This window comes from Neofelis nebulosa, chromosome 12 (assembly GCF_028018385.1).
Source record: "Neofelis nebulosa isolate mNeoNeb1 chromosome 12, mNeoNeb1.pri, whole genome shotgun sequence".
In the NCBI taxonomy this organism is placed as follows: domain Eukaryota; kingdom Metazoa; phylum Chordata; class Mammalia; order Carnivora; family Felidae; genus Neofelis; species Neofelis nebulosa.
In genome coordinates, this window is record NC_080793.1 from 11,359,035 (window position 1) to 11,384,455 (window position 25,421).

The window sequence follows — 25,421 nt, forward strand, 5'->3', positions numbered from 1 at the left end:
TTTTATTCACGATAGCCAGAAACTAGAAACAAAAGCCAATCGACGCTAGAATGGATAAATTGCTCATGTGGCCTGTTCACACAATGGAACAGTAAACATCAACAAACAGGAGCCACGAAACTGGTCGATCTCGCAGACACGGTGTTGAGTGAAAGCAACCATGACAGAAGGGCATGCGCTGATTCCATTTTTATCAAGAACAGGATATGTACATAGGTGAGAATTCAGTTAAAAAGCAGAGGGGGCACACCCTTGACGATGCGGAATTAATTGTACAAAGATGAGAGGGTTTCCTGAGAGGAGGTGAGCTCCTCATCACCAGAGGCATGCAAACTGCAGCAGAGGGGCTGCTTTGGCGGGGCGGAGGAGGGGCCCAGAGTCAGGATTTGTAAACAGATCTGTGGTCTGAGACTCTGATCCCAGTCCATTCGGAGGATGACTGTCCTGGATGCTTTGCGTTCAGACCTTAAAGGTTGCTACACAGAGAACATTTCCACTGGCCTGCAGATGCCACCTGGACATGATGGTGGCTGCTGCTGCTCCAGCCAGAGTCTGTGTAAGGAGCCGGAGTCCAGGGGCGCCTGGGTGGCTCAGTCGGTTAAGCGTCCGACTTCAGCTCAGGTCATGATCTCACAGTTTGTGAGTTCGAGCCCCGCGTCGGGCTCTGTGCGGAAGCTCGGAGCCTGGAGCCTGCTTTGGATCTGTGTCTCCCTCTCTCTCTGCCCCTCCCCACCCCGCCCCGTTTATGCTCTCTCTCTCTCTCAAAAATAAATAAACTTTAAAAAAAAAAAAAAAAAAAAAAAAAGGGAGCCGGAGTCCAGCTCAGCAGAGGCTGAGCCTGACGTGTGGCTTGTGACCTGCAATGGAAGGATGTCCTGCGTCACGAAACATGCACGACCCTGAGGGAGAACAGGCCTTTCAGTGAGCTGGAAAACGACAGGCGCCCTAAAGCAGGGGCCCAGGCTTCAGAAACTCGTGGGCCAAAGACTTCCTGGGGCAACTTTGATTTTGCCAGGTAAGGTGGTTTTAAAAGTACAAAACCCCAACTGCCAGTTAGTGGCACTATTATTATAAAAAGAGAAGGCGGTTTAACACTAGAATAAGTGGAAGAACTCACAATCTCAAACTCAAGGACGGTCCTTTACATTGAAAAGTTTAGCTGTTTGAAAACTTGATTACCTTCTAGCATTTTCTCAAGTCATTAGAGACGGATGAGGACTCACCATGGCCAACTTGTAAAGGCTGTGAACAGTGATGGGAAGCCCTGCTCTGGGCTTGAGCGCCCTGGGGCAGGACCTTGTTAACCAAAGGGTCCCGGTGCCCTGTGCAGGACCAGGCCCCGGGGGGCATCTTCTAAGTGCCTACTCACAGAGTCAATGAATCCGTCCCCGCGTCGTCACTGTTAACACCTTTTTCTTGCAGCCTAATGTACCGCCTGTTTAATGTACTGCCGTGGAGGAGCCTACTGGTTGGTGCCGTATGTGGACACCAACACCCTTTGATGGCAGCAGTCCTCAGCAAGGGCAGCAGCCATCACTTAAATGCATGTTGGAGAGACGGCGTCCTATATGCAACCTCTTGTATATTCTGGTCACGAGGGAGCAAAATGAATGGGCAAATATGGATGACCAGCTCTCAGACCAGACGGTAAGGGACTCTGGCACCAGGAAGGCTGTGGATGGAGGTCAGGGGCCCTGTCCCTCAGCGGGGGACAGCAGTGTCCACTGCTGGCCACATTTCACCCCTACTCCTGGCCCAGGCCCTGGGCGCTGCGAGCACAGGCTGGTCCCGACGCCTCTCGCCACCCTCAGTCCTGTCCTCTGCTCATCTTAGACCCACCTGGGCCTCTATGGGAGCAACTTGGGACAGATGCCCTGCAGCATGGCAGGCCCACCTGAAAGAGAAGACTTCGAGTGCCCGGCCCCTGCTTGAGACCCTCATACTGCCACCCCAGCCCAACCCTACCTGCTCTTTGGTTCACCTCTGTGCCTTTGCACATGCTGTCCAGGTAAGCTGCCTCTCCCCCAGCCAGGGAAAGCTAGCTGCTCGGTGAGGCCTGGACTTCTGGGTTGTCCCTCTTTTCTGTCACCACTTTCTCCCTCCTCGGGCCTGCCTGTGGTGAAGGCCTTGGGGAACGTGGGGAAAGAAAGGTCAGGGAGCACCACTTCTCCCCCATGCTGCACCCAACCTTCAACCTCTCCATGGCTCCTTTTGCTTTTACCTGTTTCCACAGTGCGGGGGAAAGCCAAACACTCAGATGAACGTGAACTTTCTTCTAAGATGCCAGTGCTGCAGATTCTATCCATCTGCCTGTCCGTCCGTCCATCCATCCATCCATCCATCCATCCATCCATCCATCCATCATCACCCATCTATTGTCTGCTTACCTACCCATCCATCAGTCTATCTACGGTCTGTTCATCTATCCATCAGTCCACCCATTCATCTGTCCTGCATCCAGTGTTAACTGAGCCTTGATGTTGTGCTGGGCCCTCCCAGGAGTGGGCCCATCAGGAAGCAGTGAGTTTCCAGTCCCCAAAAGTGTCTAGAAGGACACAGAGAAAGGCTGGAGTGACCAGGAGCTGCAGCTAAATCACTTGTAGAAACCTGTTAAAAATGTGGACCCCGGCCCATCCCCAGACCTATGGGATCAGAGTCTCTGGGGCCAGTGCTCGGGACACAGCATCTCTCTCTAGCTCCGGGGAGATGCTGACACATGTCACGGTCTGGGGGGCTGCCCCCCCCCCCCCATGGTCATGCTTTCAGATGCCAAGACACCTGCGGAGCAACCAAGCTTACGAAGTGTTAACTTAGGGAAATCTGGCCTGTCCCCGCTGGGCACTGGGTCCTCGTGCCCCCACCCCTGGGCCGATTCTCCAGATCTCTTGACCCCACCTGTGAGCCTTAAAGTTGGGGTGCTCAGCTTGCGCCGGGTGAACACAGCAACTCTTCCTGTTTTGTCAGCTTTTCCTGGGAGTAAGTCTGTAAGACTTGCTTTCTATACTGACAACAGATACTCAAACGTAACGAAGCATAATGCACAACTTGCATGAGTTTTAAAGATAAAATGAGACACTTCAAAGAAATCCCAAGCTTGCGGCTGGCCCTGGAGGATGCATCCTCAAGCCCCAAGGGAGCGGTGATTCTGGGGAAGATTGGGAGAAGCCAACAAGAGGAGGGGCCCTGAAGGCCACAGCCGACTGGGTCCCCAGTCCTGCCCCAGGGGCCCCTGGTCACTGCCAGCAAAGCAGCAGCGCAGACCCGGAGACACTCAGGCGGGCCCAAGCCCCCTTCCAGCAGCCTTCCCATTGGAGCCCCAGCCCCGCCAGATCCCAGCCAGCCCCCGCCCTCACTCCTCGCAGTGGGGGACGGAGCTGGCGTATGAAACAGGAGCCTAACAAACCCCCGACCTTCCCCGCGTCTTTGCCTAGAACTCCCGGATTTCAAACCGGGTGGATATCAGAGGAGAACGTGGGACCTCAAAGCGGAGGCTGATTAAAGGGGCCGCATCCCAGAGATGCGCCACTCCTGTCAAAACAAACTTTGCTGCGTCTGGAGATGCTTGCCATGTTTGAAACGTGTTCATTAGATATGAAAAAGGCAAAGATTTCACATGAAGGAGACGCTGGTGTCTGTGGGCTGCACTTCTTCCCCAATCGGCAGTTTTGAAAATGGCTGGAGAAATGGGGGTCCCCGCCCGACACCCACCCGCCAGGTGTTGGCTGGGGGCTGGGACCCCGTGTGCAATCGTGGCGGCAGAGGTGGGGACCGCATGGACTCGAGGCGGCACGCGCTTCAACCCCTCAGCAGGAAGGAACTGAAATTCTCTCTCCCAGCCTCAGTTTCCCCAGTGGTGCAACAGAGGGGTTGCACTTGAGGGTCCCCGGAGGCCTCCGCTCCACCTCGTGGAGCCTTGGCTTCTCTCTCTGGAAAATGGGGACAGGACAACTGACCCACAGGTGCAGGTGGAGGGGCTCTGGGAGGCCCCCTCGGGCCCCAAGAGGGAGAGGTGGAATGCAGCCAGGAGGGCGGGGGAGGGGGCAAAGCGAGCGAGCAAGTGAGCGAGTGGGGGAAGAACACAGGAGGGAGTGAGGACCAGATTCCGGAACCCAAGGAGTGGCTGGCTCCCTCCGGGCTGGGCCCTGTGACCCACATTTCCATCTCACTGTGACCTGTCTTGTGAAACTCCCTCCCCACCCCCAACATCCAACCAGGCCCCCACATCCTGAGAGTGCTCCCCTCCCCTCCACCCACCGACTGGCTTGGCCCTCCCTGTCCTGCCTATTCCCACCCTTCCTCTGCCCCAAGGCGGGGGCCCCTGCCCCCCATGCCTGGCTGGCTTCTTATCCCCCCAAGGGAGAAAGGCCAGGTCCTCAGCCTGGCATTCGAGGCCTCTCCAGACTGTCCCTGCTCCCCGCGACACTGGATCTTTGGGCAGCCACATAGGCTGCCACTCTGTGCAGCACCCTGTTATCCAGGTGTTAGGGTCTCACCCAAGATGGCCCGGGGGTGTCGGATGGGAAGGCGGGCGGCCGCGCTTCGGGCTCTGGCTGGAGCACCCCGCGGGCACCGCGAAGGTGCTCACCTGGCGGCACCCGGGCTTCCTCCTTTGTTAATGGACGGGGATGCTCCCCTCCCCCAGGGAGGCTGCAGCACTGTCGCCCGTAACACCCGGGGTACAATTATTAGAACTGCACTAGGACGGGGGAGACTCTAAGTGGATTCCGCAACCTGCCCCCCGTCCCGCCCCCAGGCTGTAAGTTCCAGAGAGCAGGGGCCTTCCTGGTGAGTGGCCCTGGGGCCGGCCTGGCACAGAGCCGGCCAGGTGAATGAGCGGACAAACAGGTGAGCTGCAGTTTGCTTCCCAGCCAGGATCCCGTCTTCCTGTGCTGTCCTCTTGAGACCCTATCCTTCCCTCTCTGGTGTCAGCTCAACCAGGAACAGTCTGTGCCCTGAAAAATGCCAGGGTGTGGCAGACAAGCCAGGTGCCCCTTGCCAGCCAGGTGTGATCTCCCTGGGACCTCCACCAGATCAGAGTTCAGAAACCAGATGTACCTGCCGAAGCAGGTTTTCTAGGCCAGTTACTCCCAAGCGTCCTGGCTGCTGGAACGGGCAGGAGGTGGCCCAGGGGACGTATCTACATGAAGCGGGGTCCCCAAGGGCGCTTGGCTGTGAGGTCCGTGTGCCCACTCAGCAGCTGTTCCCCAGGGCCTACCTGGTGCCAAGCGTGGGCACGCTCACGGGACTGTCAGCGTGGCAAGGACCAGAGGCCATCCTCCCTGCCTGCAGCCCTGCCGGGAGGGTAGATGAGCTTCTCCTCTGAGTGGCTGGGCACCCAGAAAGCTCATCTGGACTCAAGCCCGTTTCCCAGGATGCTGTGGCTGTGCCTGGAGAGGAGCGGACACCTCAAGGAGCTCTAGTCCCTGTGGGCCGGGTGACTACAGGGATGTGGTATCCCTCCCTCTGGGCCTCAGTTTCCTCATTTGTCAAATGGAGATAATAAACCTCGTTTGGGATGACTTTTTAAAAAGCCACACGTTTCAGACATCTTTTAAGCCTTGTCTTCTTTGTTAACTCACGTCTTCGGTGAGGTCGGTGACTACAGAAAACGGAAGCAAAGGGGCAGCCCTGGGAGGATCGGGCACGGCCCCGGACCCCCCCAGGGCTGGTCAGGGCACAGTTTAGAGACAAGAGACCGGCACCCAGCCCGTACACAGGGGCCCTCAGGGGACAGTTTTGCCTGCCCTTTCCCACACCACCCTGGGACTGGCTGTGTCTGGGGGCCTCCTGAGAGCAGGGAAGGCTGCGGGATCCCATCTCCAGCACCCAGCCCTGGGCCAGGGCGGTCGGCCAGGAGAAGGGAGAAGGAAGGAAGTTCTGCCCTGTGGTCAGGCCAGGGGTTGACAGCCTGGGAAAGCCAGCGTGCCCTGACCACTGTACCTGTCTGGGCTGCCCCCACTCGGACCTGCGAGGTGGCTGAGGCCCGGCACGCGCCCTGGGCACAGGCTGCCTCCCTGCCCACCCCTGATCCCAGCCTGCGGCCGCCCTGTCACTGCCGCCGAACAAGCAGGGCCTGCTCTCCCAGCCCTACAATTTGTCTTGCAGCTGCCGCCGTTGCTCGGAGCCAGACACTTGCTCGTAGCTTGTGAGCTGTGTATGGGCAAATCTTTCATTTTTCTTTCATTACGCCGGCGTGTACTGTCACTTAATTTTTATGTATGCAATCCTTCCTGACAAATATGATCTGCTGCCTGGTAATTCGTCTGACGCTCATTCTGTTCCGCGCTCTAATTACGGCTCCTATTCCTGACACCGAGGCAGCCGCTCTGCCACCGCTGGGTACCGCACCTGTCAGCCCGGCCATGGCATGACTAATGCCCTTTCATGCCAGCCTCGTGTTAGCAAATACAGAGGCGGGGAGGGGCCCGGGGGAGGGAGAGGCAGAAGGGGATGCGATTTGCATAAGCCTTGCCAGGGGGTCAGCAGCCTCAGGAGAGGAGGCAGTTGCCAGGGTAACGTGGCTCCCGCCACAGCATCTCCACATAGTAGGTGTGCAGGGACAGCGGATACATAATTCATACCCACGCGCGGGGCGTGAAGGAGCCCTGACCCCCGAGTCCCTTTCTGAGTCACGACGCAACGGCAATTAGTCTGATATCTTGCCGGAGCAAATTTGTGCAGGAGACTTAGCTGTGGCAGACCGGCACTGTGGAGAGGGGGCCTTTCTCCCATGTCGGGGGGGACTTCGGGCCCTGGGTTTCAGCTCTGTGCCGTCTTGCGGTGGAGCCCAGCCCTCGGTTCTGAGAGTGGTCCCGGGGGCAGGGCCTCGCCAAGCCCCCTGCGGCCTCTCAGCTCCCTGGCGTCCCCTGGACACGGGCACAAGGCCCCAGGAGGGCTCCTTCCATCCACCACTGGGCCCGGTTGCTGCTCGGAGGCCTCGGGAAGACCCCGGCCTAGCAAGCAGCCTTTTCCCCAGTTCCAATTCCTTCTCATTAATATAATAAGTGCACCAGTCCGAGTCGATAAACTCACACTGTCGGACGAGCCCGTATTTCTGCCCGTTCCTAATGATGTGATCTTAACTGGCTCTGACGAGCGCGCAGTCTCCTCCGTGGAGGGACCGAGAGGAGGGACCTGACTGACAGGGGACAGAGGCAGTGGCTTTAACTCTTCTCTTTGACAGTTGCCCTTGAATGTCTGGCCTTTTGAAACTCTTAAACCAGAGAGGTAAACAGTCCCAAACTCACCGAAGCACTGATTTTCATAAGGAAGGGTCTGAGGGGACCAGGGAACAAGGCTTCCTCTCGGCACGGCAGGCTGCGGGGCTCTGGAGGGAGAGCCAGCACAGCTTCCACGGCCCAGCCCTGGTCTTCTGGAGGAAGCATGGGCTCCGGAGGAGAGGCCCATGTTCGAGTCCTGGCTCTGCTATGTGACTCAGAAGAATCCCTCAAGCTCCCAGGTTCCAGATTCCTCGTTTGCACAAAGGAAGGGTCCTGTGGACCCTCCCGGCTATTGGAGGTGTGAGTAAAGTGTCATAAACGCAGGGGACGTCCTTTCAAGCCCTGCCCACACCCCACATTCAGACACACACACACACGCACATGCACACTCACACACTCAGACACACGCACTCACACGCGCACACACACATCAGAGCTGCTGATCTCTTAGTGCACTTCTCCTGATTGTGTGCTTTACCCTGAAAGCCTCTAAGCCATCGGGACCTGTATGAACAGTGACAGATTCCACCAGGAGAGTGTGTCTCCGGGAGAACACCTCGCTGTCACCAGAAGCTGCTTTCTGTACTCACAGCATGCCGCAGGCACTCGGGGAGAGGGTGGGGGACACACAGGCTGGGGCCGTGGAGAAAAGAGTGGTTCCCAAGGGAGGGGGTCGGCCTTCACAGGGCAGGTAAGCCTCAGGAGCACCTTCCCCGGCAAACGCCACCTCCAAGAACCAGGGACAGGCTCGCTGGGAGCAGGATGCCCCTGCCATATCTGCGTCCTTCCCACCCAGCCCTGGTTAAATGCGGATATGCCCTGCTGTAACGCACAGGGGACCCCCACGTCTGTGTTCCACTGGGGGCATCCCGGTTTCTCTTTCCTAATCAAATGAAAACTCCTCATCCTCCAACATTCCACGTTTCATACCCAGTCACGTACCCGGTGTATGGATTCGGAACTGGCATTGCTTCACGGAACCCGAAACCCACGCGTGCCCAAGTGTATCCCCAAGTCCAGCCCTCAGGTGCTCTCCAACTCTCGGAACGGTACCGGCCCAGCGAGCCTGGCACTTAGGCGCCCCCGTCTGCGGCGCCCCGCGCACCCCACTCTCCGGCTCACCCGTCCCCTGCTCCCTGCACCACAAACTCCGCTGCACCCTTCACAGTCCAGCGACAATGTCACCTCCTGCTGGGTGAGACCCTGGTAACCTGGTCCCTGGGGCTTCAAAACTGCCGTGTAAAAGCCAAAACCTGAAAGAGCGCCAGTGTCCCCCACCAGGAGGACTGGACCGAGCGTGGGGCATCCACGGGACGGAACACGATGGGAGAAAGAGAAAGACGGGACCGCCGTCCCGGACGGGCTCTGCCGTCCTTTCCTGGAAGGGGCGGCGAGGCAGCGTGAGGACGCAGGGGACCCCCAGCCGAGGCCTCTCAGTTCGCCCTGCTTTGGGTCACTGTGGTGAAGAGGTTAGTAAAGACTGGGGCTCAGGAAGGTATGTTCCTGCGTTAACGGACCAAAGGCCCTGTGGGGTGAACATTCGCATCTCCCCGCAGGGTCGCCCAGGACCGCCAGCCGCTGCTGGGATGTGTGCACAGGCCTCCTTACCTAGGGAGTGGGCTGCAGTGGTCTCGGAGCTGAAGAAGCGACCCAGGCCGAGGTCACCAAGCTTCACGACGCCCGTGGCCGTGATGAACACGTTGGCAGGCTTGATGTCTACAGAGGAAGAAGGCAGCTGGTGTGGGGGCAGAAGTTGGGGGGGTGGCGGGTAGGGCGGGACACAGTGTCGAGCATCTTGCGGGTCCTCGGGGGAATCAGAGAATGGGCACGTGCGAGGCCCTGGGCTGGACTCCCGGACTCCCCGAAGGCCAGGCAAGATGCTCACACGCCCCTGTCCGGGGAATACAAAGTGGTCCAGCTTCCTCACGGATGTCCCCAGACCATTCTCCCCAGAGCAGGGAACGCTGCCTCCTGGGCCCCAGGGGTGCCCAGCACGCCCCCACCCCACCCGCGGGCTCTGGGGGGGAGTGGCGGTGCCCAGACCCCGCGGGCTCTGGTGGACGCGTACCTCGGTGCATCACCCGGCGAGAGTGCATGTGTTCCACGGCGCTGCACAGCTGTGCGAAGTACTTCCACACCGTCCTCTCGGGGATGAGCCGCTTCTGCTTCTTAAAGTACTGCGGTGGGGAAGACAGACAGGCCTGGGGGACGGGCCGCAAGGGAGGTGGCCACGGGGCAGTGCCCCTGTCCTGTCCCCAGTGGTAGCTGGCACCTGGCACGGGGGCGGGTGGTCAGGCTGCTGAACAAACAATACATCTGGAACAGAGGGTGCTGTGCTCCCATCTACACTTCAGCCCCAGACGGCCCTCCGTGGCCACCGGTCCGCCCCCACCCAGCGCTGACCTCCCTGTGGGTGGAGCAGGTCTGGCCCAGAGTGAAGGTCCTAGAGGACTTTGCAGAACGGATGCCTGGTCTGCATCTTGAAGGCTTCTCTCAATCACACTTTTTCTGGCATTTTCCGGACACATGCCCGTCTCCCACACAGCCTGATGGGGAAGCTCCTTGCTGGAGCAGATAGGCATGGACTCTGTCTGCCCCTCGCCCCAGCTTGGCCCAGAATGGGGGTACCCGATGCCTGGTGGTTAAATCCCAGCTGCCCTGTCCCTGGGAACCCAGGCACTAATCTACTTCATTGCCTGAAAAAACATATTTAATGCTCCAGAAAACAGAACGAAACCCAAAATGCCACCCAAGCTGCACTGAGTGAGCCGTAGGTAACCAAAGGTCCCGGAAGGAGCACACGGGGAAGAGGTCCTCACCCATGACCCTCCGGGGAGTCTCCTGTGAGCCAGGCCTGAGGGGTGGGGTGGGGGGTGGGGCAATGACTCACGCACACCGGTAACCTGAGTACTGGGTTTTTGTTCAGAGGCTTTTCGCTCCAGAACAACCACCTTTTCCAAAGCAGCCAGAGGCGAAGCCATAGGCCCATTTGTTCGGGCAGCTGCTCGGGTGCAGGGAAGACAGTGGCCGCCCCAGGACACGCTCCTGGCCTAGGGAAGGGAGTTTGTGGCGGAAGACAGGACCTGGGCTCACACGGGTAAGCACCCGCCTTGTGCAGCCACTGTGCTGGGCCCTCAGCAGGGGTGACTGCACCCATCTTACACACGAGGAAACCAAGGGCCACACAATAGCTGGTAAGGGGCAGTCACGGCTCAACCCCAACCTCCCAGGGCCAAGCTCTTAACCCTAATTAACTCTGAATGACACCGGTAACCACTGGATGAGGGACTGAGCTCAGAGAGGTTCAGGAACTTGCCCAAGGTCACGCAGCTGGAGTGCCAGAGGGGGGACTTGATCTGGGCACCTCCGACAATGGGACGGTCATGGCCGAAAGCCCCTGGCCTGGCAGTAAAGCCCCATGAGGCTCTCCCGAGGCTCCATTCTGGGACAGGGACCTCCCGGGTGAGCTGCCGAGGCTCCCAGCACAGACCGCTGGCACAGGACCCCACTCCCCTCCACGCTACCCCGGGTCTCCGTGGTGGGTTGGGCTGGAGCGTTGTTTACGCTGTGATGGTGGTTAATCCTCATTACAGCTTTTAAGCTCGGCTGCGAACGGTGCTTTTCTAAATGTCACGTCCTGTAAGCGCCGTGTGACATTTAGCGGGAAGGCGCAGAGTCTCTGGTGGGTTTTGGGGTGGCGGCAACTCTCCGCTTCACTGTCCGTCATAAATAACGTCGGCGCTGTGGCAGTGGTGGCACTGCTTGGCCTGAGGCTGCGGGCCCTTGGGACACAGGGCCTAGGCCAGTAGCCTTCAGGCTAGCCCAATGGGGCGGCTGTGGTGCAGCCCGGCCTGGGGCCCCGGCAAGGTCCCCAGTTCCCCTCAGTACCCAGAGGCAGCCAGAGAGTGGGAAAGGCCACTCGGGGAAACTGAGCTCCTACCAAGTCCCAGGCATTGTGAAGAGCGTATTACAGATGGGGAAACTGAGGCATAAGGCCCCCTTCCCGCCAAGGGAGGAGGGTCTAGCAGGTGTGTCTGCCTCCAGACCGAGGGTGTCTCTCCCGCCCTGCCTCTCCCGCTTGCTGGGGGCAGCACCCAGCCAGGGCCCTGCAGGGGAAGCGGCTGGCACTGCATCAGAGGGAACAGGAACAGGCACGGGGGAGGGCCCTGTGACCGAGAGAGAGGAGGTACCGTGTCAGGAGGGGAGGGCTCCTGAGATGGGGCCGGGAGGCCGCCCCCCAGAAACCCAGCGGGTATGTGACCAACTTGATCTCTCTGGGCTGGTGTGGGCCCTGAGGAGGCCAGGGAGAAGGGGAGGGCAGCTGGGGAGGGGGCACCCCACCCCCCAGGCCAGGCACAAGGTGCTGGACACCCACATGCCTCCCTCCTCTCTTTCACCTGGAAGGAGCCTGCACCCAGCCCCGCACCCAGCACCCCCCCCCCCACCCCGCAGTCCCTCACGCACCCCCAGGACAGAGATGGAAACCGGGCTTTGTGGGCAAGGGGTTTGATTTGCCCAGTCGCCAACCCCCGACTGTTTGATTCCAGCCCTGCTCTGCTGACTGAGACGCTGCAAGGGGCCTGGGTCTGCAGGGGCTTCAGGGTGCAGCACCCTCGCCATGGGCCACGTCCCAGGGCCCTTCCTCTGTCTCCCCTCCACCTCCTGTTCACGGATTCCACTCCCACCCCCCACCCCACCTTCTGCTGGGCATCTAGTCTTTCTTCTAGAACACCATACAAACCATGTCTACTCCCCACCATGAGTCCCGGGAAGCTCCCTGCTGACCTTGGGGCAAGGTCTCGAATCCTGGGCCCAGATGGTGAGGCCCTGGGCGACCTGATTGCCCCACCTCCCCCCACACTCCCTCCACCTCACCCAGTACTTTGTGGACTCTGGACTGCTCATCCCACTGGGTTCTTGCAAGCTGTTCTGCTACAACACCCCCCTCCCCCCTGCGCTGTCTCCTTCAGGTCTCAGCTCAGGCCACCTCCTCCAGGAAGCCTTCCCTGGCTCCCACAGGTCCTGAACTTGGCTTGCTCACATGGCCTTGTGACTTTTTGTTCATGGGTCTGCCCTCCTGTTAGAAGGCAAGCTCCCTGAGGGCAGCACCCACGCCTAGGTCTCGGCACCCAGCGGGTGCTGGATGCGTGTGTGTTCAGCAAGAGAACGACATGTGAAGGAGAAACACGGGGTGGGGGTGGGGGGGTGGGGGAGAGAAGCAAGAACTAAGACATGATAGAGCACATCTGTTCCCACCAGGGATCTGTGTGGAGATTAACATCCCGGCAAACACATTAATATGTCAACGAAAATATAAAAGCAGGTGATAACAGCTCAAGTAATGCCGCTTCCCGACGACGCCCGAATTCCTAGGAGCCAGATTTCAGAAGAGCAAGCGCTGAGCAATTGCTCAGTCCCCAGCGCCTGGTGGGAAAGACGGAGAACCCATGTCTGGCCCCTTTTGCAAGTGTTGCCGGGAGCAAGGTGGGGGCTCCGGCGTAGCTGGCCTCGCTCAGAAGCAGATGGACTGGGCTGGGGGAAGGAGGCGGTGGGGGCCCATGGCCAACAGCCTGCAGGCTGGTCAAGCCAGCAGGGGAGTCAGGGCCGTGAGGGAGGAGCACAGAGCGGGGTGGGGGGCTGAGGGCTGGGGCTTGGGGGTCCCACAGAGAGGCTGTGTGGCCTCAGGCAGGCAACTAAATCTCTCTGAGCTCTGCTGAGGACGGTGTGTGCTTAGTGAGTGATGTGTGTGCTCAGCACGGTTGTGGCTCACAGGAGGTGCTCCAGCGATGGAGCTGTGATGGTTCCTGAGTCCAGACTCTCGGTGGGCCTGGGCCTGGGCCTCAGGATGGGGGGCAATGGCGGCAGGGCAGTAGGGGGGCTGCCGTGGGACACAGAGCAAGAGCCAGACCTGGTAAGTCATTCAACCTCTCAGAGAGCCCCGCCTCAGCCACTGCATGGAGTGAGGTGTCCCTCCAGCGCTGGAGGGGCCCCAGGGGGATCACTTGGGTGCTGATGCCTGGAGGCCCTGGCTAGGAAACAGAGAGCGGTGCCACACAGGCACGGCGCTATCCCCCGTGTTACTGGGTATCCTCGGGTAAGTCTCTTAGCCTTTCTGGGCTTAGTTTTCCCTTTGGAAAGTTGGACGCACAACACCTTTTCCCAGATTCTGTGAGCTGGGGTCTGACCCAACGTGGGGTTCTATCCCTGTCTCTACCGTGAGGCAGCCTGTGGGCAGCCTGGGGCAGTGGGGACAGCCAGAGGCGTGCTTTCTGTCCATGGCTGACCCTCTCCCAGAGCCCGAGCGGGCACCCTTCAGGCCACGGCTGAGGCCTGTGAGGCACTGGCCAGGGAGGCTGAGTGGCCCTGGTGGACAGCCTCCACCCGAGGCCACAGCAGCAAAGACTCCAGGCCGAGGGGCTGCCTGATCCTGGGCTCCCTGTGTCTGGACAGCCCCCGGGGCCGGCCTGCCTGCCGGCCTCACTCACCTTGATCATCTGCGAGAGGTCACCCGCATCGGCCAGCTCCAGCACAATGTTCAGCTCGTTGTCCTCAATAAACGAGTCCAAATACTTGATGATGTTGGGATGATTTAGTTGCTGTCCAAAGAGAGAGAAAGAGGGGGAGGCAGAACCAATGAGGGCCGGTCCAGCCTAGCGCCTGCCCCGTGCTGGCTCACAGCAAGTATTCATTAGCAGGGCCCTGGCTTTGCTACACAAGGGAGTGTCTTGGGGGAAGGGCCTGTGCTTGGGAGTCAGGCAGACCCAGGCAACACTGGGAATGCCTTTCTGCATCTCTGAGTCTCAGTTTCCCCATCTGTACAATGGGCATAATGTATTCATGAGTAGTAGTGAGCATTAGATGTGCCGAGGCCTCTAACACAATGTCTAACTTGGTGACTGCCCGGACCTGAGACTCCATGGACACCTGTGGACAGGATCCTCCTCCTCCTCCTCCTCACCACCCGTGACCCTCGGCAGCAGGGCTGGGCCCCCACTGCCCTATTGCTGTGCTCAGCAGGCCTGTGCTGGTGCTCCCAAGTGCGCCCATCTCCCTTCTTCCTCCCTCCTCTCATTTTGACACATCCTTGTGAAATCCTGAAAAAAAAAAAAAAAAAACCCAACAGTTCCTGGCGTGCTCCGTGCTGAAGCCCTGCCTCTGGCCTGACCACCACGGCCCACGTGCTTTCCAGACAGGACAGCTCCCCACCAGCTGGAAGTCAGCCCCCGCCTGGCTAAGAGGGGACAGACCTTGGCAACTTTTTATAACTCAGACTGACTGTTTCCACCAAATGATTCCAGAGTCTGGGAAAGCAGAGGGGACTCAAATATTCTGCCAGGGCTTGGTCGGCCAAGTCCACGGGGGCGGCTGTCAGCAGACAAGCAGAGGCCACCGTCGCACACATTTTCTAGAAGACCTGGAAGTTGCTGTGAGAGGGGTGTGGATTTGTGCTGTGTGCCGACCTGTGCCCGCCTTCGGATTCTAAAATGAGGGGGACCTTGGCAGACATCACATGGCTGTGCTCCAGGTCTGGGTCCGCAGACACCCCTCAATCAGAAGCCACAGGTGGCCTCTGTCGCTGGCCATGTGTCTGCCCCTCCCTCGACTCCACTCTATCCTGATGTCCACTGCCCGTCCGAGCCCTCAGGCCCCCTGTCCTGGGCCTCACCCCCTTTGTCAGCACAGCAAACAGCATGATTATAGTCTTAGCCTCTACATTTAGGGCACTGATCCGTTTCAAATAAATTTTTATGTACAGCGTGAGGCAGCGGTCAAGGCTCACTTCTGTCCCTTTGGACGTCCAGTTTTCCCAGCACCTGGATTAAGAGTCTTTCCTTCGTCCACTGAACTGTTGTGGTGCCTTCGTCAAAAGTCACCTTTACCCAGATTTTGTTTTGAGGCCTTCCCGGAGCTAACACTGGCCATCACATCAGCTGATATTTTCCATTTACCAAAAAAAATATCAAAGCGAGTGGAATGCTGGCACTTGATCAAGTTGAAAACGCTTTGAAGTCTCGAATGCACCTTATGACGTGCCAGCGCTGTTGTTATTATAAACGAGAGTCCCCTGCTCTTTCAGCCCACTCTTGGAGCTCACCTCCCCACCTCTCCCCACCTCCCCGGGGGAACCTTACATCCTCCCAGGGAGGCCTCCCCGACACCCACCAAGGTCATCAGCAGACTGGGCAGCACAGTTTTTCAAATGACTTGGAAAGACTGGAGGGGGTTTGGGTGGGAATGAAAGCTTCAGTCAAGGGGGCTGTTGCCTCGAGGTGCTGGCTCCTGGGGGGAGGAGGGGGAGGCCTCTCTCCCTCCTGCTCCCAGGGCAGGCCTGAGGAGCGCAGGTGACGTCAGGGCTCCCTCGAGTACCCCGCCAGGCTACAAAGGTACAGGCTGGGGCGAAAAGGGACCCCCAGAGGTCAGCTGGGGGCAATCCCCGAGGCCTGGAGAGGGAAGGGACTGGCTCTAGAGGACGAAGCCGGGTCCAGAGCCTGGTCCAGTAACCGAGGACTGCTGTCCACCCAGAGTCCCCTTCTGAGCCTGCAGCCTGTTGGGGAGCTCAGGCGTGTCTCAAAGGGGACACGCCTGGGCCAAGGATGTAGGAAGTGCTCCAGAGGTGCGAGGGGTGGGGTTTCGTGGTTTGTGAGCGGGGGAGGGGTAGCTGCTTTGGCTTCGTGTATCTAGGGTTCAGGTAAGTAACACCTCAAGATTCATCTCAGTGCAGCTCCTCCTGGCAGCATCGGCCACCCTCTCGCTCTCTGGCGTCCCGACAATCCACGCCCGTGTCTCTCTCTCTCTCACAACCTGGAGCTCCACAGGGTGGGGCTGTCCCCGAGGTCCCGCGCCATGCCTGGCGGTCGTGCTGGCTGCCGAGGGATGGACGACGGACAGATGGCCAGACGGAAGGAAGGCAGAGGTGACAGTAAAGGGCTCAGGTCCCACCCCCCCCCCCGCCCCCACCCCCCCCTTGAATCTCTGCCGCCAGGGGCTTTGCTCCGTCCCACTCGTGGCCCCGCTGGGACATGACACGGCAGTCTGTGAGGATCTGTCTTCCCTGCTGGCTGCATCCTTGTGCCCAGCACTCAGTGCTGCTCAAAACTGTGCTGACTATATGAACACATGATCTCTGCCCGTGTTCCGACAGGGTCCGCCTTCCCGCCCCACGTCCGGGGGTGTCTCTGCACTGGGAGGTTTTGGGGTTCGGGTCCTGGCGCGAATGACGTGAATGATGTTGCCCAGTGGCCCCTCTGAGAACTGTGGTTCCCTTTGTTTTGCAGGAAACACCTCGCGCCCTGGCACATCCTGTTGACTTCCTCTGGGCAGGCGGGGAGCTGGATCGGTGTTCTGGAAAAGGGCTGGCGGTGAGCGGCAGAGGTTGTGACCACGATGACAAGGGCTGCCTGTGACCGAGCACTTACACACAACAGATGCTACATTGAGCCCTTCCAACCCATTTTCTAATTCCCCCGGCACCTGAGGACAGTCCTGTTACCATCACTCCCTTTTACAGATGACAAAACGGAGGCCGCGAGTGGTCAACAGCTTGCCTACAGCCACATAGCTAGTGAGGGGTGTGCCCACTTCCAGAGCCATGGTCAATGGCACACGGCCACACTGCAGCCTGAGGAAGCCCCCGGAATAGGCCCAGGTCGCACCAAGCCTCACCTATGACTTCACCGAAGCCCAGGGACCCAGAACAAGCTGGCTCGGTACGAGCACACGTACAATTCCTTACTCGTTGTGAATGGCACATGTGCATTCTTGGCCACAAGAGAGGAGAGAGGGTGGGTGACCATGGCAGCAGGTCCCCAGGGCTGGGAAATCAGTCTGAGTCCTGAGACCACACCCGGGTCCCAAAGTCGACTGTTAAGGTAAAACTTTAAAAAGGTTATCCGAAGGGGATTTTGGGGCCTGTAACAGCTGGAGTTAAGGACACCTCCCTGTAAGCCTCCCTGGAACCCATCATAGGCAGGGTCACAAATCACATCAGGCCGCATCCCCCCCTGCTCTCAGCCACTTCAGGGGCCTCCCCGTTCCCGCGTTCGAGTCCCACATCCCAAGGGTGGCGTCCGAGGCCGCCACCACCTGGCTCCCCAATTCCACACTGTGGGGATCCCCCAGCCTTCCAGAGTCTGGGACGGGACCCTGCCCTCCTTGGGCCCAGGGTCAGCCGGCATCCCTCGCACAGTCACACCGGCTGCCTGCCTGCTCCCTGCTGCCTGGAAGTGGCTGAGGGCAGGCAAGGACCAGGCCTGAGAGCCCAGGGCAGACCCGGCAGGGTAAACTGCTAACCAGAAATCCCGCAGTGGGGCTTCCACATCATTGCGACCAGCAGCCCCACTTTACCAGAAGGTGTGGAGCAAGCCCTCTGTCTCCTGAAAGGGGAGGACCTACTGTGTGCTCCACTGTGCTGGGCCCTCCTCGGATATTATTTTACCTCATCTTCTCCAACTGCCCGTATCCCGTGAGGCAGGTATTCTCACCACTGAGCAGATGGGCAAACTGAGGCTCCCGGAGGCTAAGGAACTTGCTTAAGGTCACACGGCTTGTAAATGAAGACATTAGGATTTGAACCTAGGCTCCTGGGCCTCCGATACACGGAACATTCCTCCTCCTCCACCACCCGTGAGACCACAGGCAGAATCCCAAGCCTGGGGAGTAGGGAGGGATCTCCAGGAGAAAGCAGCCCTAGTCTGGGGGCGAGTCTAGTCCAGAGTGTTCTGTTGTCTCTGACTCTGGGGAGACCAAGGAGGAAGCCAGCGGGGAGGAGAAAGGAAAGGACACAGATACCACCACCCCCGCCCCCCAGCCTCCTGTTTGGGTAGGTCTGGGAAGAGCTAACAGGGTGACAACCCTCCAGCACCAGGAGCCCCGGGCCAGACAACTGGCTGTGAATCCTCTCCTGCATCCCGGGCTGGCCTTGCTGAGTCACCCCGGGTGGGGGCATCTCCCGGGTGGCAGTGATTTGGTGCCCTCGGGGGAAGGACTTTGGTGCCAGGTGCTGGTGTCCATAAACAGAATCAACGTGGGGCAAGGACGGCCAGTCTGGGGGCGCCATGAGGCCTGGGCAGAGGTGAGGTGGGGCCCACGCCCGCCCAATCATGAGAAAACAAATGGACCACTAACCCTCAAAAGGGTGTTGTTTCTGAACCTAAACGGCTGCGGTCTATGACAGCAAAGAGGTGGCCCAGGGTGGGGACCAGGCCACCGCAAGGAAGCAAGGGGCTCCTGCTCAGCCCAGGGCACTCACCTTTAGGAGGCCAATCTCCTTGACGCAGTCCTGCCTGGCTTTGGCGTCCATCATCTCAAATATCTTGGGTGAGAGGAAAAAGAGAGAGAGTGGTCAAAACCCAGCTCCCGGGACCCCCACCGGGAGCCACAAGAATGGGAACTCCCACCCTGGCTCTCCCACCTCCTCACCGAGGGACGCCATAAACACAATGGCTGTTTACTGGGTGCCCATCCTATGCCAGGCGCTCTGGGCTGAATCCTCCCGTGAGGCAGGGGTTACTGATGCCGACTTACAGAGAAAGACCGAGAAATGTAGTGACTTGCTGAGGTCACCCACTGGTAAGTGGGAGGCCAGGAGACGTGCTTGGAGCCTCAGTCTTCACCTCTGGAAATGGGGCCAATAGCCTGGCCTGACCTACCAGGCGGTCATGTGGGCTGAGTGAGAGGGTGTAAGCACAGCACCTGGCACCACACACCCTCCTCCCCCCCCCCCCCCGCCACCCCGGGGCCCGTTCAGTGCCCGTTCGCCGTGGGCCCTCAGAATACCTTCTGACTCCCGGCAACAAACAGAAGGTCCCCACTACAAAACCCGACATGGCACAGAAAAGCAGGACAAAGAGGGCCAGGCGAGCCCCTCCTTGGAAGACAAATCAGAGCAGAAAATGGGCCTTTTCTAAAGAGAGGAGCCCGCCTCTCCTCCAGCGACCCAGAGCCACATGTGCAGTTTACAGACCAGCAAAGAAACCATCTGTCGCCTGGGTCCCCACCCATGGCTGCGTCTGCGTCTGCGTCCCCTCCTCTGCCCAGGCTGTTAGGCTCATTCTCGAAGGACAAATGAGCAAACTGAGGTGTCGGGAAACTCTGCTGGGGGATTTAAAGCCACCTTCTGTGGCAACGTGCTGTTCAAATGTGCCCAGTGGCTCTCACTGAAACGCATCCTGGCAGGACTCTGCGGCTGCCAACCCATCTGCTTGAGCCCCCTCCTCCATTTCGGGGGGACACGGAGGTCAGGAAAGGCTCTCACACCCAGAGGCGACCAGCAAGTGCTGAGTCGGTGTGGGTCAGAGTCTGAGCTCCCCCTCAGCTCGCTCTGTGGGCTCGGTGAGATGGATACTCACGCCTCTGCGGTTCTTCTGATCTGAGAAATGGGGTGACCGCCCTCACCCACAGGACTGTTCTCAAGACACGACCCGGTATACAGTGGTGCTCAATGCATACTCATTTGCCTTTTCCTCTAAGGCTCACGATGAGCTTTCATCAACAGGAGCCCACCTAATCCTTCCCACAGCCCAGTGAGTTGGGTGACGAAATCAGAGGAAGGGTCGAGGACTGGCCAAGGGCCACAATGTTGTTGTTCTTTTTTTTTAAATTTTTTTTTTTTTTAACGTTTATTTATTTTTGAGATAGAGAGAGACAGAGCATGAACGGGGGAGGGGCACAGAGAGGGAGACACAGAATCGGAAACAGGCTCCAGGCTCTGAGCCGTCAGCCCAGAGCCCGACGCGCGGCTCGAACTCACGGACCGCAAGATCGTGACCTGAGCTGAAGTCGGACGCTTAACCGACTGAGCCACCCAGGCGCCCCAAGGGCCACAATGTTTAGACACAAAAGCTGGCTCCCGTGATGTGGTTTTGACCCTATGGGCTCACCTGCACCTTCTTTAGAGCCACCGTCTTCCTGTCCAGCAGGCAGGTGGCCTTGTACACCTCGCTGAACTGTCCTCGGCCTATCTTCTTCTCGATCTGGAAGTCTGCCAGCGAGCAGCGAAAAGACAGGGTGTTTGGGTGCCTCTGGAGGAGACAGACAGAGGGGTATCAGTAGCCAGGCTGTAGTGAGGGGCCGGGCCCTGGGCAGCTGGGGCCCCTTCCAGAACCCGGCAACTCCAGCAGTGCTCCTCCAAGGCCACGGAGAGACTTTGAATGCCAACCTCACTGTCAGAGACTCCATCGGCCCCCTGGGTGCTGTCCACACCACAACACCCCCCACTCTGTGGATGAGAATCTGAGGCTGCTGGTTTCTGCCATGGCACTTAGCACCACCCCTCATTACCTGATCGCACGGTCATCTGCTTGTTTCTGTCCCGCACTCCCAGAAAGCTGACTCCCTGGGGCCAGGGCCTCGCCCACCTTGTTCACTCCTGAAGCCCTTGTGCCCAGGCTGGAGCCAGCAAGCAGAGCAGGTGTGAAGGAAGTGACCCACCAAGATCACACAGCTAGGGCGAGGCCCCTCTGGGTCTCACTGGCCCCAAGGCCCTCCACGTGTCGGCCCCAACCCTAACCCTACGAGTCATTGTAAGATGTGACTTCCCCTCCCGGGGTAGCCAATCCCATCCAAGAGATGAGAAAACCAAGATTAAATCTGCAGTCTCACCATTCCGAGCCCCTTCTTTGAATAAACAGGCCCCTTTATGGCAACATGAGGGATCCAGACACTTCACGGTGACTCTCCAGGGGCCAGCACAGAAACCCACAACTGAGCAGTACGACCTGCCCAGGGATGGTGCTGCCCAGTGAGGCAGCAGTGGCCACGTAGCCCCTTGCCGCCCCCCGCCCGCCCCCCGCAACACACGTGCAAAGTGCTCTGGGGAGAAGGAGAGGAGGGGGTGCCTTCTTGGGCCCTGGAAAGGGGAAGAGGAAGGGAGGACGGCGAGGATGCCTTGGCTCTGGTCTGCCCCGCGCTGGCCTGCCAAAATACGTCCTCCTCCTGCTACCCGCCCCCTTGCGCCACTCTGGGACAGGGGGTCACCGCCACTGGGGACCCGCCCCGGCTGGGTGGCGGTGTGAGGACAGGGTCTCACATATAGAAGGGGGACAGAAACATCTGTGGAGTTCGTTTTAGGGGGTGAGGGTGAGGCAAGAGGCACAGAGAGCCCCACCCAGGCAGGAAGGGACAAGTGTCTGAATTTTCTGATGCAAAAAGGCCTCTTCCAGACTTGGGCCGGAAGCATCCAAGAGGGTGGAAGATCAGGAACTTTATTGGGCTGCCTTCTGGAACTCTCTTTCACCCGAATACCAACTTTTAGACAAATAAGCCCCGGAAGGAGCCTGCGGAGCCCTGTGGGGCTGGCATCCGTTTCAGTACGTCTGCTCTCAATCAGCCTCGAGTTTTTCCTTCTTTTTCTTTGCTACACGAATGTGTTCAGTTTGAGCCGTGAAATAGGCGAAGATAAGGAGAGCACGCCATCACGGTGAGGTGAGTAGGGTTAGCAACCTGGTATGGTAACTCAAAGTCCTCGCCCGACAACCTCCCACGAAGCCTTTAAGACCCCACGTGCTCTGCCCACCCACATCCTCGCACCTCTGCGTCCTTGCTATTTTAGGACTTTCTCTTGGTCGCTTCGCTCCTTCCACACTGACTATCCTTTTTTGTTCTTGCTGGGCCTTCTGCCTGGAATGTCCCTCGGACGCCTCACTGTTTCTCTCCCTTCCACACTTCCGACTCTTCCCCCTTCGTGTTCACCTTCCAGCATTCCAAATCCCATATTCTACTTAGTTATCTTCTTTGTGTCCCGACCACTAGAAGGCATGCCCCGCAAAACGTTGTCACATGCTGTAGGCACTCAATAAATGTTTGTTCAGTGAACAAATATTCACATATATGGAGATGGTGTACTTTTTAAAGACACAAAATCGTGGGGTGCCTGGGTGGCTCAGTCGGTTAAGCATCCGACTCTTGATTTCGGCTTGGGTCATGATCTCACGGTTTGTGAGTTCGAGCCCCACACAGGGCTCCTCGTGGAGAGTGCGGATCCCTGCTTGGGATTCTCCCTCTCTTTCTGCCCCTCCCCCACTCACGTGTGTGTGTGTGTGTGTGTGTGTGTGTGTGTGTGCGCGCGCGCGCGCGCTCTCTCTCAAATAAACTTTAAAAAATTCCACAAAATGGTGTGAACGTTTTACTCTAAGACTTGCTTTCCCCTCTCTCAGTAACTGATGGATATTGTCCACTGACAGTGATTTAAATAACTGCCAAATATAGTCCACAGTAGGCTTGTTTCTAGTCTCTCATCACTACAAATAACGTTGCGATAAACATCCTTATGTAGATCTCCTTATGCCTATTTTCTGGGTTGCTGACTGGTGACCTTGGGCAATTACACAAGCTGCTGGGTCTCAGTTGCCTTGTAAGGCAGAGGTATAGAAGCGTGCCTGTCTTATAGGGTTGCTTTAAGGATCACGTGAGATTGCTGAGTACCACCCCCAGCACACAGTAGGTGCTCAGTGGTTTTTATTACTGAGAAGTGGGGGTGGATCAGGAGAGAGGGGCCCTGAGCTGCTACTCCTCACCCCGGCCTTTCTGAACCTGCCCAGACCCAGCTCTGTGCCAAGGAAACCCTAACAGCACCCGCCTGCCAGGAGTGAGCGATGGAAGTCCGAGGCTCACAGCCTGCTGCCTCCTTCCCTCAGCAAGGTAACGGTGGGGCCAACCTTGGCTCTGAAGTCTTGAGGCATAATTACCTCTCCTGGTGAGAGATTTGAAGATGCTTCCTAGGGGGCGCTGAGCAGAAGGCAGGGCTGGTGGAGGAGGAAGACCACAATCTTATCCACCATATGCCAGTGCCCGTCTAGTAGGTTGTTCAGTAACAACAATTAACCTACTTATATACAAAGTGCCCATGTAAGAAAGTACAAGCATTTATTGAGCACTTACTGTGTGCCAGGTACCGTGCAGAATACTTCCCACGACCCTGTGAGTAGGCATCACTGTTATCGCCGTTCTAGGAAACTGAGGCTCGGAGGGGAGGCAGTGACCAGCTCCAGACCTTGCAGTGAGTAATGGGCGGGATTTGAGCCTGGGACCCGAGACTCCAGAGTCCACGCCCTTTGTGCTATGCTGTGTGGCCTCCCAACTCCGATTCCTCCTCGGCTTTTCCTTCAAGATCCCGTGACTGGCCAGGTCTAGGCTTCTTGCTTCTTGCTTCCAGTCACCTGAGCCCCACCCTGTCCCCCGAACAGGGGCCTCTCCAAAACTGCGCCCCTTAGTCCCCTCCATGTCCCCTGAGCTGAGGCCCTCACCTGCCCAGAGCGAGTGCTCAGGGCACGTGTGTCCAATGACACAATGGAACGGGCTCAAAGCAACCTGGTGTGCTGTGGGACTTGGTGACGCAGCCACTGTCACTCGTGAGTGCAGCTGAAATCACACACCCTCAGAAAAAGTCACCTACAACGCATCAGTTACTGTACTAGCTGCCTACACAGATTTTGTGACTTAAGTCTCCTCACAGCTGGTCAGTGGGGAGCTGAGACCTGAACTCCCTGACCACACAGAGTCAGCTGCACTGAGAGGTGACATGGGCAGGGCCCCTCCCCTCTCCAGGCCTCAGTTTCCCCCCTGGGACAGCGAAGAGTTTGGAGGAGGCCATCTCCTAGGGTCCTTGCTCTGCAAACACTAGGTGAGAAGCCATCGCAAGTGGCTGGAGTCCCCAGCACTCTCTTGTCCACCCCAGAGATGTGCCCTGAAGGCCATGCTGCCCAGAGGAAACTCCCAGAGGACAGAGGTGACATCCCGGCTGGCATCCAGAGACTCCAGATGCACATCTGCATATGCGATGACCCAGATTTGCATTTCCTGTCACAACCCATTCGACCTAATTAGAGGAGTGAGCTCCTGTGTGGGGCTGGGGGGAGGGGGGTGGGGGGCAGGGGCGGGTTCCTCTGGCAGCAGCACAGCCTGTGAGGGGGACAGTCTGGGCAGGCTCAGGGCCACCACCATCCTCACAGGGGTGGGGATGGGGCCCTGTCCCCAGGGTGGCCTCTGTTCAGGTAGGGGACACCGCGGGCCACACGGTGCAGTGCCCGAGCCAGGAGAGCCCTGACTCAGATTTAATTCAGGGGATGTGAGCAGAAGAGGAAGAGGTGAAAGGAGTCATGGCCCCATAAGGCCAGACCTCTCTCCTCAGCCACCTCCAAGGCTTCCTCCCCTGCTGGGGCAGCCCTCAGCCAGCTCGCTCTTGCCCTACAGCTGAGGTCATCCACAACAGGGGGACGTTAGCGATATCAGCCCCAGGATTCCTCGGAGGATTCCAGATGATGTTGGTGCCAACCATCCAGGGAGCTCTGAGCTGCTGGGCAGACCGGGGGGCAGACTGGGGGCTGGTGGCGAGCAGCTTGCACTATGGAGACGTCAAGGTAATACCCCAGCCCTGATGGCCTTTCTGAAAACTGCTCGTCTAATAATCCTCACTGCCCCCTGTTACATCTTGGACCCCACGCTGGCTCCTGGGGAAAACAGGCACCAGCCCTGGAGCACGGGTTGGCAGAGGGGTGACCCCTGCTCTGGCTCCATCAGCTGAGACACGGACACTGGGGTGCAGAGGCTGGAGTTCCCATCCCGGATCTGCCACTTCCTGGCCGGGGGCCTTGGAGAAGCCCTCTGGGCCTCAGTTTCCTCAACTGGACAATTAAGGTAATAATAGTGCCTCCTTTAGAGGGCTGCTAGGGGGTAAGAAAGTTACCGAATGAAGGCTCTTGGAAGAGCACCTGGCACGTGGGAGATGCTATAGGGTTGTTAATGTCATTACTGGTATTGGCATTGCTCTGTCCGAGGTGTGAACCTCGGACAAGGTCGGCGCCTGCCTCCTAGGGGGCTGGGGACGAGCTGAGGCAGGGAGGTCGTGGCTGTTGTTATCACCATCACCATCACCATCATCCCCACCCCACGGAAGGTCTGCACTGGGCCTATTTCAAGCTCTGGGCTCTTTGGCTGTGAAAACTACATTGAGTTTTAAAATAGGAGAATAAGATCAGTGGTATGCCATTTCCTTAACACCCACCATGTCAGATGCCACGTTGGGGGTTTAAAGTATACCATCTTGGGGCGACTGGCTCAGTCGGTTAAGCATCCGACTTCCGCTCAGGTCGTGATCTCACAGTTTGTGAGCTTGAGCCCCGCTTCGGGCTCCACACTCTCTCCCTCTCTCACTGGTCCTCGCTCATTCATGCTCTCTCTCTCAAAAACAAAACAAAACAAAACACA

At 58.4% G+C, this 25,421-nt stretch overlaps 1 protein-coding gene across 3 annotated transcripts in view; it reads right to left on the reverse strand.

The window, feature by feature from the left end:
- The window catches only part of NEK6 (NIMA related kinase 6), an 86,066-nt gene that overhangs the window by 14,626 nt on the left and 46,019 nt on the right, over positions 1 to 25,421 (reverse strand). For all 3 annotated transcript variants that reach the window (XM_058694167.1, XM_058694169.1, XM_058694168.1), the window contains exons 3-7: positions 20,099 to 20,239; positions 18,469 to 18,531; positions 13,706 to 13,816; positions 9,289 to 9,397; positions 8,829 to 8,936 (exon numbers count right to left, since the gene is read on the reverse strand). In XM_058694167.1, the coding sequence (XP_058550150.1) occupies positions 8,829 to 8,936; positions 9,289 to 9,397; positions 13,706 to 13,816; positions 18,469 to 18,531; positions 20,099 to 20,239 (532 nt within the window). The remainder of the gene's footprint in view (positions 1 to 8,828; positions 8,937 to 9,288; positions 9,398 to 13,705; positions 13,817 to 18,468; positions 18,532 to 20,098; positions 20,240 to 25,421) is intronic.